The 16,712-nt window shown below is 46.0% G+C and overlaps 1 protein-coding gene across 2 annotated transcripts in view; it reads right to left on the bottom strand.

The window, feature by feature from the left end:
* Positions 1 to 16,448, bottom strand: part of COA8 (cytochrome c oxidase assembly factor 8) — a 36,006-nt gene extending 19,558 nt beyond the window's left edge. For both annotated transcript variants that reach the window (XM_079700279.1, XM_079700278.1), the window contains exon 1: positions 16,323 to 16,448. In XM_079700279.1, the coding sequence (XP_079556405.1) occupies positions 16,323 to 16,442 (120 nt within the window). In that variant the 5' untranslated portion in view covers positions 16,443 to 16,448. The remainder of the gene's footprint in view (positions 1 to 16,322) is intronic.
* Between the last annotated feature and the right edge of the window lie 264 nt (positions 16,449 to 16,712).

Raw genomic sequence — 16,712 nt, 5'->3', positions numbered from 1 at the left:
CAGCTCCAACTGCCTCCAGAAGCCCGCCCCACGCCCACCGATTCTCCAGACTGCAGCCAGAGCGATCGCTCCAAATCATTCAACCTAACCGTGCTACTTCTTCCCTTAAAAGCCGTCAGTGACTACGCATTACCCTCAGGATCAATCCTCACTGTGGTCTAGCAGGCCAGGCCTGCCCCATCTCGGCTTCCCCGTCCACCCACCGGAACGTCCTTTAATAACAGGACAGCTGATTTCTGACCGTCCTCGGGAACTCTGCTTATGTTCTCCCTGAATCCCTCTCTCATCTCGTCCCCTTCACTGGCTTCAGGCTCCATGGCGCATCTCCAGGGCATCCTGAGCCCCTGGCGACGTGAGGAAACACATGTTTCCCCCACTAGACTGCAAGCCCATGGGGGCAGGAACTGCATCTCTCTGGTCGTAACAAGCACTAGTTGGAGGAATGCTCTTCCCAGTTGTTAAAAATCTTTCCCGGGCTTCCCTGGTGGTGCAGTGGTTGGGGGTCCGCCTGCTGATGCAGGGGACGCGGGTTCGTGCCCCGGTCCGGGAGGATCCCACATGCCATGGAGCAGCTGGGCCCGTGAGCCATGGCCGCTGAGCCTGCACGTCCGGAGCCTGTGCTCCACAACGGGAGAGGCCACAACAGTGAGAGGCCCGCGTACCACAAAAAAAAAAAATCTTTCCTGGGCTTCCCTGGTGGCGCAGTGGTTGAGAGTCCGCCTGCCGATGCAGGGGACACGGGTTCGTGCCCCGGTCCGGGAGGATCCCGCGTGCCGCGGAGCGGCTGGGCCCGTGAGCCATGGCTGCTGGGCCTGCGCGTCCGGAGCCTGTGCTCCACAACGGGAGAGGCCACAGCAGTGAGAAGCCCACGTAATGCCAAAAAAAAAAAAAAAAAAAAAAAAAAAATCTTTCCTGTTCACTTTCTCTATGCTTATGCAGAGAAATCCCTTCATCTTCAAAAAGCTTGATTTACATGAACGATTTGGTGGAGAAACATCTAGCAAAGTTTTTTTTTCCTTAATATTTATTTATTTATTTTATTTATTTTGGGCTGTGTCGGATCTTAGCTGCAGCATGTTATCTTTCGTTGAGGCGCACGGGCTCCAGAGCGCATGGGCTCAGTAACTGGCAGGAGGGCTTAGTTGCCCCGTGGCATGCGGGATCTTAGTTCCCCAACCACAGACAGAACCCGCGCCCCCTGAATTGGCAGGTGGATTCTCAACCACTGGACCACCAGGGAAGTCCCTAGCAAAGTTTAACTCGATATGGCAATCACTGATAACTAGCACCAGAACGCTGAGAAGTTCTGACGGAGCCAGAAGGCAACACCGCCAAGCGTGTTCCTTATGTAACTGCTAGTTCTTGACGAGTTTCTAGGTTTTCCAGGAAACTCTCAAAGGCTGTATAATCAGAGAAGCAGAAGCACACTGAGTGGCTGCGTGTTCTGGAGTGCGACTTACACGTGGTGGAAGAACAGGGAGGCACTGCTGCAGGTGGACACGTCAGAGCTGCAGGGGAAGTGGAAAGCCAGGCTGACCGGCTGCTGGAGAGGGACAGCGGGAGACGGGGAGAAGCCTCGACGTAGCTGTCACCTCTGCGTGGCCAGTTCACACTCCACACCGGACTACTACACCCTACTGACTAGTTCAGCATGGCTATTTCATTTCTTCTTGCAGATTCAAACATCTTTATCTTTGACCATTTTTACTTTTGTCTAGTTCTTCTAAAGAGTGTCTCTCTTGGGCTTCCCTGGTGGCGCAGTGGTAGAGTCCGCCTGCCAGTGCAGGGGACACGGGTTCGTGCCCTGGTCCGGGAAGATCCCACATGCCGCAGAGCGGCTGGGCCCGTGAGCCATGGCTGCTAAGCCTGCGCGTCCGGAGCCTGTGCTCCGCAACGGGAGAGGCCACAACAGTGAGAGGCCCTCGTACCGCAAAAAAAAAAAAAGAGTGTCTCTCTTGTTGTCACTGGGAAGCAAAATTGAGCCGTAAGAGGCACAGCCAGAGTGGAAAGTTCTAAATGAAGGGCCAGCAAGTCCCCAAGAAGGGACTGAACTCATCCTTCGTGTGTGAAAGTGATAGGGCCCCACTAGCAGAAAGGCATCCTGATCTGCTACCTAAGACCTGAAACTATGCTCCTCATCAGCAGGGGTGAAATATACTAACTTGATACTAGACTGACTTAAAAATCCTTTTTAGGGCTTCCCTGGTGGCACAGTGGTTGAGAGTCTGCCTGCCAATGCAAGGGACACGAGTTCGTGCCCCGGTCCGGGAAGATCCCACATGCCGCGGAGCGGCTGGGCCCGTGAGCCATGGCTGCTGGGCCTGCACGTCCGGAGCCTGTGCTCCGCAACAGGAGAGGCCACAACAATGAGAGGCCTGCGTACCGCAAAAAAAAAAAAAAATCCTTTTTAGAAAGTAAAGGCAGGGGCTTCCCTGGTGGCGCAGTGGTTGAGAGTCCGCCTGCCAATGCAGGGGACACAGGTTCGTGCCCCGGTCCGGGAAGATCCCACATGCCACGGAGCGGCTGGGCCCGTGAGCCATGGCCGCTGAGCCTGCGCATCCGGAGCCTGTGCTCCGCAACGGGAGAGGCCACAGCAGTGAGAGGCCCGCGTACTGCCAAAAAAAAAAAAAAGAAAAAAAAAGAAAGGCAGGACCGTAACACATAGATCTTTAATGTTTTATCCATCATTCTAAGAATAATATATGGTTACCACATTTTCCTTTTAAAAAAGCTTTTAAGAAAAAAACCCTACTTTTCTGCAAATATTTCTGGACTTTTCCCACACAGCCTTTGCATCTGTGGTATTCAGATATTCTTAGAAACTGAAGGTGATTCACACAAAGGGATCCAGTGAGTGGAGACAGAAACGGAGCCAGCCTGGGTCCCCTGCTGTGAACTTCTGTTGCACGATGGGGTTCCTTCCCCTCCTCCAAGCTGGGGAGGCTGCACAACACCCCTTGGAGACGTCAGCTCTGCCAGCAGCAAGGAGACAAAGGCGTCGGTTCCACCCTAACTGCACCTGTTTACCTGCTTTACTATCTCCCAGAACTGTACCCCATCTATTCTTACAGGTTCCCTACCAAGAAATGCTAAAGAAGCCACCCCAGCTGCCCATGCGTAACAAGGCAAGCTCAAAGAGGAGCTGGGGTATTCAGTTACTTTCCCATACGCATCTTTTAGTTATTGCTTATAAACTACTTTACAGTTTATATGTGAACTCCGTGAACCAACTCCTTCAATCATCCTCAGTTTTCCACTGTAATTTGAGAGATTGTATCTTCAATTATGGCAGAAGTAGTCCTTCTACTCTCCCCATAAACATATATTGTCTTTGTTCACCCAAGACCTGCTATTTAAAAGGGAGAGGAAGGGGCTTGGGGGAGGAAAAGAAAGAATCCCTTTGAGGTTTGAATAATTACCATAATTTATGGTTTTTACAGCAAAAGCATACAGTGCACAGCTTCCTGAGGCCTGGAGTGGCAGGCACGTGCGCGCGCGGGAAGGCGTGCCGGACCTAACAGCTCCGCGGAGGACCACACATGCTCTTACTGGTCACACTGAGTTTTCATTACTGGGGGGTGGGGTGGTGATGAACCTTCCAGTTTTTTCTCTGTAACTGTAAACTGCCAGGCTGGGCAGCCCCACACCAGGCCTCTCCTTGTTCAGCTCTGCAGGCCCAGCCTGGCTCTCCATCCCTTCTGCCTTGCAGCAGGCTCCAGAGCTCTGCCAGCACACTCCCACCCTGGGGCCTGTCCTTCTGGAAGCCGGGATTTGGAGTGGGAGACCTTTTTCTCCAGTGCCTTCCTTCCCAGAAGTGCCTGTACACAACACAAAGCTCCTCTGTGAGTTAAAGTTTCACTGCCAGCCACTGGGGAAACCAACGGGTAACAATGAAAGGAACAGATGTTGGCCAGATTCAGTGTTCTCGGCGTGTTTCCTGGTCTAGAGTCCTAACCCTCCTGGGATGGGAACTGAAAGCCTTTCCCTTCTGGAGGGTTGGAGCCCCCAGCCTGTCATTCTAGACGGATGCTAGACAAATCAGCACACTAAATTCAGCAGTACACAAAAGGGCCATTACATCAGGACCAAGCTGGGTTTATACTGGGAGTGCAAGATTGGTTTAACATCAGAAAATCAATAACCAATGAAGTAGTCTTCTCAAAAATAAAAAAGTCAAATCCACATGAAGTCAAGGCTCTAGAGTGCAGCTGTCTGTTTACAGGAAACACACAGGTCAGAGGACCATGTTAAATTACACCATGGGAATGCAATCAGCAAAATCCAGACTATGAGAAACTCCAAAGGACACACTCCCCTCAGCAGCCCCAGATAAACTGCTTTAAAAAAAGGAAGGGGACCAGAATCACAACTAACTGCTGAACAATCATCGACAGGAAGACACTGGAACTCACCAAAAAAGATACCCCACATCCAAAGACAAAGGAGAAGCTGCAATGAGATGGTAGGAGGGGCGCAATCACAGTAAAATCAAATCCCATAACTGCTGGGTGGGTGACTCACAAACTGGAGAACACTTATACCACAGAAGTACACCCACTGGAGTGAAGGTTCTGAGCCCCACATCAGGCTTCCCAACCTGGGGGTCCGGCAACAGGAGGAGGAATTCCTAGAGAATCAGACTTTGAAGGCTAGTGGGATTTGACTGCAGGACTTAGACAGGACTGGGGGAAACAGAGACTCCACTCTTGGAGGGCACACACAAAGTAGTGTGCGCATTAGGACCCAGGGGAAGGAGCAGTGACCCCATAGGAGACTGAACCAGACCTACCTGCTAGTGTTGGAGGGTCTCCTGCAGAGGCGGGGTGGTGGTGGCTGTGGCTCACTGTGGGGACAAGGACACTGGCGGCAGAAGTTCTGGGAAGTATTCCTTGGCGTGAGCCCTCCCAGAGTCCGCCATTAGCCCCACGAAAGAGCCCAGGTAGGCTCCAGTGCTGGGTCGCCTCAGGCCAAACAACCAACATGGAGGGAACCCAGCCCCACCCATCAGCAAACAAGCCGTTTAAAGTTTTACTGAGCTCGGCCCACCAGAGCAACACCCAGCTCTCCCCACCACCAGTCCCTCCCACGAGGAAACTTGCACAAGCCTCTTAGATAGCCTCAATCACCAGAGGGCAGACAGCAGAAGCAAGAAAAACTACAATCCTGCAGCCTGTGGAAGGAAAACCACATTCACAGAAAGACAGACAAAATGAAAAGGCAGAGGACTTTGTACCAGATGAGGGAACAAGATAAAACCCCAGAAAAAACAACTAAATGAAGTGGAGATAGGCAACCTTCCAAAAACAATTCAGAATAATGATAGTGAATATGATCCAGGACCTCGGAAAAAGAATGGAGGCAAAGATCAAGAAGATGCAAGAAATGTTGAACAAAGACCTAGAAGAATTAAAGAACAAACAAATAGAGATGAACAATACAATAACTGAAATGAAAACTACACTAGAAGGAACCAATAGCAGAATAACTGAGGCAGAAGAACACGTAAGAGACCTGGAAGGTAGAATGGTGGAATTCACTGCCATGGAACAGAATAAAGACAAAAGAACGAAAAGGCATGAAGACAGCCTAAGAGACCTCTGGGACAACATTAAACGCAACAACATTAGCATTATAGGGGTCCCAGAAGGAGAACAGAGAAAGGACCAGAGAAAATATTTGAAGAGATTATAGTCGAAAACTTCCCTAACATGGGAAAGGAAATAGCCAGCCAAGTCCAGGAAGCGCAGAGAGTCCCAGGCAGGATAAACCCAAGGAGAGACACGCTGAGACACACAGCAATCAAACTGGCAAAAATTAAAGACAAAGAAAAATTACTGAAAGCAACAAGGGAAAAAGGACAAATAACATACAAGGGAACTCCTATAAGGTTAACAGCTGATTTCTCAGGAGAAACTCTACAAGCCAGAAGAGAGTGGCATGATATATTTAAAGTGATGAAAGGGAAGAACCTACAACCAAGATTACTCTACCCAGCAAGGATCTCATTCAGATTTGATGGAGAAATCAAAAGCTTTACAGACAAGCAAAAGCTAAGAGAATTCAGCACCACCAAACCAGCTCTACAACAAATGCTAAAGGAACTTCTCTAAGTGGGAAACACAAGAGAAGAAAAGGACCTACAAAAACAAACCCATAACAATTAAGAAAATGATAATAGGAACATACATATCGATAATTACCTTAAACGTGAATGGATTAAATGCTCCAACCAAAAGACACAGGCTTGCTGAATGGATACAAAAACAAGACCCATATATATGCTGTCTACAAGACCCACTTCACACCTAGGGACACGTACAGACTGAAAGTGAGGGGATGGAAAAAGATATTCCATGCAAATGGAAATCAAAAGAAAGCTGGAGTAGCTATACTCATATCAGATAAAATAGACTTTAAACTAAAGAATGTTACAAGAGACAAGGAAGGACACTACATAATGATCACGGGATCAATCCAAGAAGAAGATATAACAATTATAAATATATATGCAGCCAACATAGGAGCACCTCAATGCATAAGGCAACTGCTAACAGCTACAAAAGAGGAAATTGACAGTAACACAATAATAGTGGGGGACTTTAACACCTCACGTACACCAATGGACAGATCATCCAGACAGAAAATTAATAAGAAACACAAGCTTTAAATGACACAATAGACCAGATAGATTTAACTGATATTTATAGGACATTCCATCCAAAAACAGCAGATTACACTTTCTTCTCAAGTGCACACAGAACATTCTCCAGGATAGATCACATCTTGGGTCACAAATCAAGCCTCAGTAAATTTAAGAAAATTGAAATCATATCAAGCACCTTTTCCGACCACAACACTATGAGATTAGAAATCAATTACAGGGAAAAAAACGTAAAAAACACAAACACATGGAGGCTAAACAATACGTTACTAAATAACCAAGAGATCATTGAAGAGATCAAAGAGAAAATAAAAAATTACCTACAGACAAATTACAACGAAAACACGACAATCTAAAACCTATGGGAGGGCTTCCCTGGTGGCGCAGTGGTTGAGAATCTGCCTGCCTATGCTAGGGGACACGGGTTCGAGCCCTGGTCTGGGAAGATCCCGCATGCCGCAGGGCACCTGGGCCCGTGAGCCACAATTACTGAGCCTGCGCGTCTGGAGCCTGTGCTCCGCAGCAACGGAGGCCACGATAGTGAGAGGCCTGCGCACCACGATGAAGAGTGATCCCCGCTTGCCACAACTAGAGAAAGCCCATGCACAGAAACGAAGACCCAACACAGCCATAAATAAATAAATAAATACATTTGGTGGGAAAAAAAAAAAGTTAACCTATGGGAAGGGCTTGCCTGGTGGCGCAGTGGTTGAGAGTCCGCCTGCCGACGCAGGGGACACGGGTTTGTGCCCTGGTCCAGGAAGATCCCACATGCCGCGGAGCGGCTCGGCCCATGAGCCATGGCCGCTGAGCCTGCGCCTCCAGAGCCTGTGCTCCGCAATGGGAGAGGCCACAACAATGAGAGGCCCGCATACCGCAAAAAAAAAAAAAAAAAAAAAAAAAAAATCTTTCTAAAACCTATGGGATGCAGCAAAAGCAGTTTTAACAGGGAAGTTTATAACAATACAAGCCTATGTCAAAAAACAAGAAAAATCTCAAATAAACAATCTAATCTTACACCTAAAGGAACTAGAGAAAGTAGAACAAACAAAACCCAAAGTTAGTAGAAGGAAAGAAATCACAAAGATCAGAGCAGAAATAAATGAAATAGAAACAAAGAACACATTAGCAAAGATCAATAAAACTAAAAGCTGGTTCTTTGAGAAGATAAAAAAAATTGATAAATCTTTAGCCAGACTCATCAAGAAAAAGAGGGAGAGGACTCAAGTCAATAAAATTAGAAATGAAAAAGGAGAAGTTAGGGCTTCCCTGGTGGCACAGTGGTTAAGAATCTGCCTGCCAATGCAGGGGACATGGGTTCGAGCCCTGGTCCGGGAAGATCCCACATGCTGCGGAGCAACTAAGCCCATGCACCACAACTGCTGAGCCCACACGCCACAACTACTGAAGCCTGCACACCTAGAGCCTGTGCTCCGCAACAAGAGGAACCACCACAATGAGAAGCCTGCGCACCACAACAAAGAGTAGCCCCCGCTCACCACAACTAGAGAAAGTCCACGCGCAGCAACAAAGACCCAACATAGCCAAAAAAAAAAAAAAAAAAAGGAGAAGTTACAACGGACACCACAGAAATACAAAGCATCATAAGAGACTACTACAAGCAACTCTATGCCAGTAAAATGGACCACCTGGAAGAAATGGACAAATTCTTAGAAAGATATAATCTTCCAAGACTAAACCAGGAAGAATTAGAAAATATAAACAGAACAATCACAAGTAATGAAATTGAAACTGTGATTTAAAATCTTCCAACAAACAAAAATCCAGGACCAGATGGCTTCACAGGTGAATTCTATCAACATTTAGAGAAGAGCTAACACCCATCCTTCTCAAACTCTTCCAAAAAATTGCAGAGGAAGGAACACTCCCAAATTCATTCTGTGAGGCCACCATCACCCTGATACCAAAACCAGACAAAGATACTACAAAAAAAGAAAATTACAGACAAATATCACTGATGAATATAGATGCAAAAATCCTCAACAAATACTAGCAAACAGAATCCAACAACACATTAAAAGGCTCATACACCATGATCAAGTGGGATTTATCCCAGGGATGCAAGGATTCTTCAATCTACACAAATCAATGTGATACACCATATTAACAAACTGAAGAATAAAAACCATATCATCATCTCAATAGATGCAGAGAAAGCTTTTGACAAAATTCAACACCCATTTATGATAAAAACTCCCCAGAAACTGGGCATAGAGGGAACCTACCTCAACATAATAAAGGCCATATATGACAAACCCACAGCCAACATCGTCCTCAATGGTGAAAAACTGAAAGCATTTCCTCTAAGATCAGGAACAAGACAAGGATGTCCACTCTTGCCACTCTTATTCAACATAGTTTTGGAAGTCCTAGCCATGGCAATCAGAGAAGAAAAAGAAATAAAAGGAATACAAATTGGAAAAGAAGAAGTACAACTGTCAGTGTTTGCAGATGACATGACACTATACATAGAGAATCCTAAAGATGCCACCAGAAAACTACTAGAGCTAATCAATTTGGTAAAGTTGCAGGATACAAAATTAATGCACAGAAATCTCTTGCATTCCTATACACTAACAATGAAAGATCAGAAAGAGAAATTAAGGAAATAATCCCATTCACCACTGCAACAAAAAGAATAAAATACCTAGGAATAAACCTACCTAAGGAGGTAAAAGACCTGTACTCAGAAAACTATAAGACAATGATGAAAGAAATCAAAGATGACACAAAGAGGTGGAGAGATACACGATGTTCTTGGATTGGAAGAATCAATATTGTGAAAATGACTATACTACCCAAAGCAATCTACAAATTCAATGCAATCCCTATCAAATTACCAGTGGCATTTTTTACAGAACTAGAACAAAAAAATCTTAAAATTTGTAGGGAGACACAAAAGACCCCGAATAGCCAAAGCAGTCTTGAGGGAAAAAAATGGAGCTGGAGGAATCAGACTCCCTGACTTCAGACTATACTACAAAGCTACAGTAATCAAGACAATATGGTACTGGCACAAAAACAGAAATATAGATCAATGGAACAGGATAGAAAGCCCAGAGATAAACCCATGCACCTATAGTCAACTAATCTATGACAAAGGAGGCAAGGATATACAATGGGGAAAAGACAGTCTCTTCAATAAGTGGTGCTGGGAAAACTGGACAGCTACAGGTAGAAGAATGAAATTAGAACACTCCCTAACACCATACACAAAAGTAAACTTAAAATGGATTAGAGACCTAAATGTAAGACCAGACACTATAAAACTCTTAGAGGAAAACATAGGAAGGCCACTCTTTGACACAAATCACAGCAAGATCTTATTTGATCCACCTCCTAGAGTAATGGAAATAAAAACAAAAATAAACAAATGGGACCTAATGAAACTTAAAAGCTTTTGCAAAGCAAAGAAAACTACAAACAAGTCGAAAAGACAACCCTCAGAATGGGAGAAAATATTTGCAAATGAATCAATGGACAAAGGATTAATCTCCAAAATATATAAACAACTCATGCAGCTCAATTTTTTTTTTTTTTTTTTTTTTTTGCGGTATGCAGGCCTCTCACTGTTGTGGCCTCTCCCGTTGCGGAGCACAGGCTCCGGACGCGCAGGCTTAGCAGCCATGGCTCACGGGCCCAGCCGCTCTGCGGCATGTGGGATCTTCCCGGACCAGGGCATGAACCTGTGTCCCCTGCATCGGCAGGCGGACTCTCAACCACTGCGCCACCAGGGAAGCCCCGCAGCTCAATATTAAACAAACAACCCAATCCAAAAATGGGCAGAAGACCTAAATAGACATTTCTCCAAAGAAGACATACAGATGGCCAAGAAGCACATGAAAAGCTGTTCATCGTCACTAATTATTAGAGAAGTGCAAATCAAAACTACAATGAGGTATCACCTCACACCAGATAGAATGGGCATCATCAGAAAATCTACAAAGAACAAATGCTGGAGAGGGTGTGGAGAAAAGGGAACCCTCTTGCACTGTTGGTAGGAATGTAAACTGATACAGCCACTATGGAGAACAGTATGGAGGTTCCTTTAAAAACTAAAAATAGAACTACCATATGACCCAGCAATCCCACTACTGGGCATATACCCAGAGAAAACCATAATTCAAAAAGACACATGGACCCCAATGTTCACTGCAGCACTATTTACAACAGCCAGGACATGGAAGCAACCTAAATGCCAATCGACAGATGAATGGATAAAGAAGATGTGGTACATATATTCAATGGAGTATTACTCAGCCATAAAAAGGAACAAAATTGGGTCATTTGTAGAGACGTGGATGGATCTAGAGACTGTCATAGAGTGAAGTAAGTCAGAAAGTGAAAAAAAATATCGTATATTAACACATATATGTGGAACCTAGAAAAATGGTAAAGAATAACCAGTTTGCAGGGCAGAAATAGAGACACAGATGTAGAGAACAAACGTATGGACACCAAGGGGGGAAAGTGGAGGGGTGGTGGTGGTGGTGGTGGTGGTGGTGGTGGTGGTGGTGGTATGAATTGGGAGATTGGGATTGACATATATACACTAATATGTATAAAATAGATAACTAATAAGAACCTGCTGTATAAAAAAATAAATAAAATTCAAAAATTCCAAAAAAGAAGGAAGGGGATAGAGGCAAACCCTATAGATTGAAAGAAAACAAAAAGAATATTAATCAATCTCAATGTGTAGACATTATTTGGATGCTGATACAAGCAAATTGTAAAAGAAAACATTTATGACATTTCTAAGACAGCTGAAGAAATCTGAACATTGGAAATTTGCTGGGATTAAGGAATTATAATATTTTAGGTGTGACAATGGTATTATGTTATATATATATATATATACACACACACACATATATGTACATATATTTAAGTCTGTATCTTTTAAAGATATATACTGAAATACTTACAAATGAAATATGTCTGCTATTTGGCATAAAATTATCTGGGAAGGGGGACTGGATGGGGGTAAGGATGAAATAAACAGCCATGAGTGGATAGCTGTAGAAGCAGGGTACTGGATACCCAGCAATTCTTTATATTCTTCTATCTTTGTACATGTTTTAAATTTCCCATAAGTAACCAAAAAAGAAAATCAATAAATCAAAGTAATTCTCCACATTAACAGAACAAGGGGAAATCACGTAATTGTTTCAGTAGGTGAAGAAGAAGCATTTGGTAGCGTCAGAACACTGGACTGAGAGTGGGAAAACACTGATTTCAATCCTGACTCTGCTCTGTGATAGCAGGCCAGTCACTTTACATCTCTGGGTCCCAATCTCCTCACCTTTATGATAACAGAGTTAAATTGCATGGTTTTTAAGTCCTCCCACCCCAGCTTTGTTTTCCAACTATTTATTGAAAGCCTTTGAAATACTAGAAATATCCATGTTAACCTTAAAATTCAATGACTAGCTCTCTCACCAGTTTTTCATTTATCCTGAGTTTCAACTTCTTCCTATGAGGTTTATTCCAAATCTAAACTTGGGGATTTTGGAGATCATTCTCCTTAATGAAAATGTAAGCAAAACGTGACACCAGTAGTTCCATTATCTGTTATTTGCAAATATTACCTCTCCATGCTGAGGGCCTGTTTCTCTGTTTTGTTCATCTAAAAATTACTAGAAGAAAAATTTTAATTCATTATCCTTTGGATAAAGGAACTATAACACGTATATTCCTTAAGTGCAAGCATTATGATCTTGAAATTGTTTAATCTTACTGTAAAAGTAAGTAATTATTGAAAAGTAATTACTCAATCTCATCTATAAAATGGGGATGATAAAAGCACCTACTGGACAGAATTTTGAAGCTTAAATAAGGTAAAATATGTAAAGTTTTCAGAAGAGTGCATGCAAGTGCTTGATAAACGTTTACTATCAGTATAAACGTGACGGAATTCAGGACTATAAGCAAATATTAATGCATATAATGTAACCGTGGTTCCCTGACTTGTGAACTTATTGGACCTGCCCTTAAGAATCCTGATGTTTGGGGCTTCCCTGGTGGCACAGTGCTTAAGAACCTGCCTGCCAACGAAGGGGACACGGGTTGGAGCCCTGGTCCAGGAAGATCTCACATGCCACAGAGCAACTAAGTCCGTGCGCCACAACTACTGAGCCTGCGCTCTAGAGCCCGCGAGCCCCAACTACTGAAGCCCACGTGCCTAGAGCCCGTGCTCCGTAACAAGAGAAGTCACCATAATGAGAAGCCCGCGCATTGCAAACAAGAGTAGCCCCCGCTTGCCGCAACTAGAGAAAGCCCGCGCGCAGCAATGAAGATCCAATGTAGCCAAAAATAATTAAAAAAAAAAAAAAAGAATCCTGATGTTTGGATTTCCTTGGTGGCACAGTGGTTAAGAATCTGCCTGCCAATGCAGGGGTTCGATCCCTGGTCCAGAAAGATCCCACATGCCACGGAGAGGTGCACTACAACTACTGAGCTTATGCTCTAGAGCCCTCGAGCCACAACTACTGAATCCCACACACCTAGAGCCCGTACTCCACAACAAGGGAAGCCACCGCAATGAGAAGCCCGCGCACCACAACGAAGAATAGCCCCTGCTCACCGCAACTAGAGAAAGCCCATGTGCAGCAATGAAGACCCAATGCAGCCAAAAATAAATAAATAAATAAATAAATAAATTTATTTTTTAAAAAAAGAGAGAGAATCCTTATGTTTTATCTCAACAGAGCTGGGGGGAAAACAACTAGACAAATTAAGAAAATAAGTAAATATCCTGATGCCCAGGCTGCATCCCAGACCAATCACATCAAAATCTCTGGGGGTGGGCCCTGGTATTTCTTAGTCTTCCACATCATTCCAAATGTGCAGGCAAAGGTGTAAACCAATGACATAAACAACAAAGGTAAGGAATAAGCAGGTACAAAGCAGCTAGATAACTCCTGATTTGACAGCTCAGTTTAATCTGGGTTTGGAAGGAAAAGTGGTGCTTAACTCTAAGTTCTATAATGTTTTTCTATTAAAAACCGGTAGCCAGGGACTTCCCTGGTGACACAGTGGTTAAGAATCCACCTGCCAATGCAGGGGACACGGGTTCAAGCCCTGGTCTGGGAAGATCACACATGCTGCAGAACAACAAAGTCTGTGTGCCACAACTACTGAGCCCGTGTGCCACAATTACTGAAACCTGTGCGCCTAGAGCCCATGCTCCACAATAAGAGAAGCCACCGCAATGAGAAGCCCACACGCCGCAACTAGAGAAAGCCCACGCACAGCAACGAAGACCCAACACAGCCAAAAATAAATAAATAAATTTATTTTTAAAAAAAAACAGTAGCCAGGGAATTCCCTGGCCGCTCAGTGGTTAGGACTCTACGCTTTCACTGCTGAGGGCCCAGGTTTAATCCCTGGTCAGGGAACTAATATCCTGCAAGCCGCAGAGCATGGCCAAAAAATAAATAAATAAATAATAATAATAAACTGGTAGCCAGAGATTAGAGAGGGAAATAAATTGTGTAGGTCCTAAAAGCAGTTCTCCTTAACGCAAGCGAAGAACAAAGAATGAGAAAATACATAGGGTGAACTAGAAATACAGGATTAAAATATATCTCTTTAGATAAAGAAAACAAAAGGTTTAGGACCTGTGACTTTTAAGAAGACCTTAAAAAATATTTAAAATCACAGCCTGAAAGACAACAATCTCTCTCTGCTGCAGGAATTTAATTACCTGGAGAACCGGCTGTGTGCTCAGGAAGCACACAAAGATGGGGCCAACTACATAGGAAACACAAATTGCCCTGAGGAAAGAACTGTTCTTTAACGTCCCATCCAAAACCTAGCGTAATGGGAAACACATTCTAAAAAACAACAACAAGGGCTTCCCTGCTGGCGCAGCGGTTGGGAGTCCGCCTGCTGATGCAGGGGACGCGGGTTCGTGCCCCGGTCCGGGAAGATCCCACATGCCGCGGAGCTGCTGGGCCCGTGAGCCATGGCCGCTGAGCCTGCGCGTCCGGAGCCTGTGCTCCGCAACGGGAGAGGCCGCAACATTGAGAGGCCCGCGTACCGCAAATAAATAAATAAATAAACAAACAAATAAATCAACAACAACAACAACACAAGCCGTAAGGCTAGAGCGGGGAAGGTCTGCTCTGACTCATGGGTCAGCTGCTCCACCTTCAGCCTCATCGGCATCATCGCCTCCAAAGGTGTAGGCAGTCCAACAGCTGCGCAGCCCCGGGTCCTTGTCACTTGGACTGCAAAAGGCAGAGGTCTCATCTCGAGGATCAGACCCACAGTAAGGCTTACTTTAACAGAAGGCCGTATGTCAACAGAGAAAGCCCTGTGTGGGTGCTTTTCTTTTTTCCAGCACTTGTTCACAAAAGAAGTTGGGCTAAGTCCTCACCCTGGGGGCAGTTGTTGGCTGATGTTGTTTGCCCTCCCAGAGCATTTTCAGATACCTGTTGAGTATCTTTCTGCCCAAAGACTGAGATGCTGGTGGGTTTCTATGTTCTAGGCACAGAAGTCAGGGCTGCGGCCACTGTATGAGGGAACTGAGCCAGAGGCTTGGGGTCTAGGTGCCCAGTTGCCCTGGTAACTCCCGGTTTAAACTGTAAACCAGACAGAACTTCAAAGCTGCATTTATAAAAGCATGCTAATAGCAACAGACCAAAATAAATGAAAATTTACAGGCAGGCACGTTTTGGAATTCTTAATAGGCTCTTTTTATCCTTCTTTAATTATCGTTTAAAGGATGCTTGCCAGCCTCGCTCCTTAGCCTGCTGGCAAATGAAACGTTAGTTTTTGTATGCTTTTTTTGGGGCGGGGGGGTAGCTGCACCGCGCGGCATGCGGAACTTCCCCGACCAGGGATAGAACTCGCATCCTCTGCAGTAGAAGAGCGGAGTCTTACGCACTGGACCGCCAGGGAGGTCCAGTATTTTTAGGCTTCGTTTAAATATTCTACCTGCAGCCCATTCCACACCGTTAGTCCAAATTTTCATGTGACAGTTGGAATGAAGGCCTACGGCTCCCTCAAGCAAAACATCCTTCCCCAAAGCAGTGCAATTTATAAAAACTGCTCGCCACCCCTTGCTGCTAAAGATACTCATCTTTGTGCATCTTTGGTCAGTAACATGCATATATGCACACACAGTTTCCAAACCAGAAAAAGCGTTCAACTGGAAGTCCTACAAGATATGACGATAGTTTGTCATCACTTGACGAAAAGCACTAATAATTTGCACGAGGCCAAGCGCGCGCGAACACACACACACACACACACACACACGCTATGCTTATCAACAGCTCTTTGAATGTAAAGACTAATTATCCTCGACAAGAAATAAGGTACGTGTAAACTTCCTAGCTGACTCTGCTCTATTTAACAGAAGTTCTGTCAACAGCCCCGGGGTGGCGGCGACGCAGGACACTTGGGGGTGCCGGGGCCTCCCCACTCTCCACGCGCCCGTCCCCCCACGCCGCGTACGCTGCTCCGCGCCAGGCCCGTGCCGGCTCGGGGACCCTGCTCCCGGGTAGCTCAGCCGAGGCCGCCAGTGCGGCAACGCACGGTGAGCGCCCACGTGTGTCCCTGAGGGGCGCGGCTCGGGTCTGTCGCCCCTCGCGGTCACACCCGGCCCAACCTCTCCGGGAACCACGCTCACCCGGCTCGGCGCGGCATCCCTGCGCTCACCGCCGCGCTCGGGGACGAGCTGGCAGCCGCCGCCGGAGAAGGGGCGGCAGAGAGGAAGGAGGACCGTCCTCGGGGGTCGCAAGGCCGCCATGGCTGCCGTCCGGCGGCTACCGCGACGCACAGCGGAGTCGCGACGGTGCGAGGGGCTGCCTTACGGCACGGTCGCAAAGCCCGCGGGAGGGGACGACTCGGCCGACCATGAGCTTGCCCTGCATGTGACAGGCTGCGTGGGCGGCCGAACGGGGCGAGCGCGACCGGTGGCAGCTCCTCGGGCGCGGGCATTCCAGGGGATTGCGCTAGGCGGCTAGCGGCGGGCTCAGCAAGGGTCGAGGTGCAGCGCGGACGCCGGAGGACTTTTTCC

The sequence above is a fragment of the Hyperoodon ampullatus genome (assembly GCF_949752795.1).
Source record: "Hyperoodon ampullatus genome assembly, chromosome: 3".
Lineage (NCBI taxonomy): Eukaryota > Metazoa > Chordata > Mammalia > Artiodactyla > Ziphiidae > Hyperoodon > Hyperoodon ampullatus.
The sequence above is the reverse complement of the archived record's forward strand: the minus strand, read 5'-3'. Positions and strand labels throughout refer to the sequence as shown.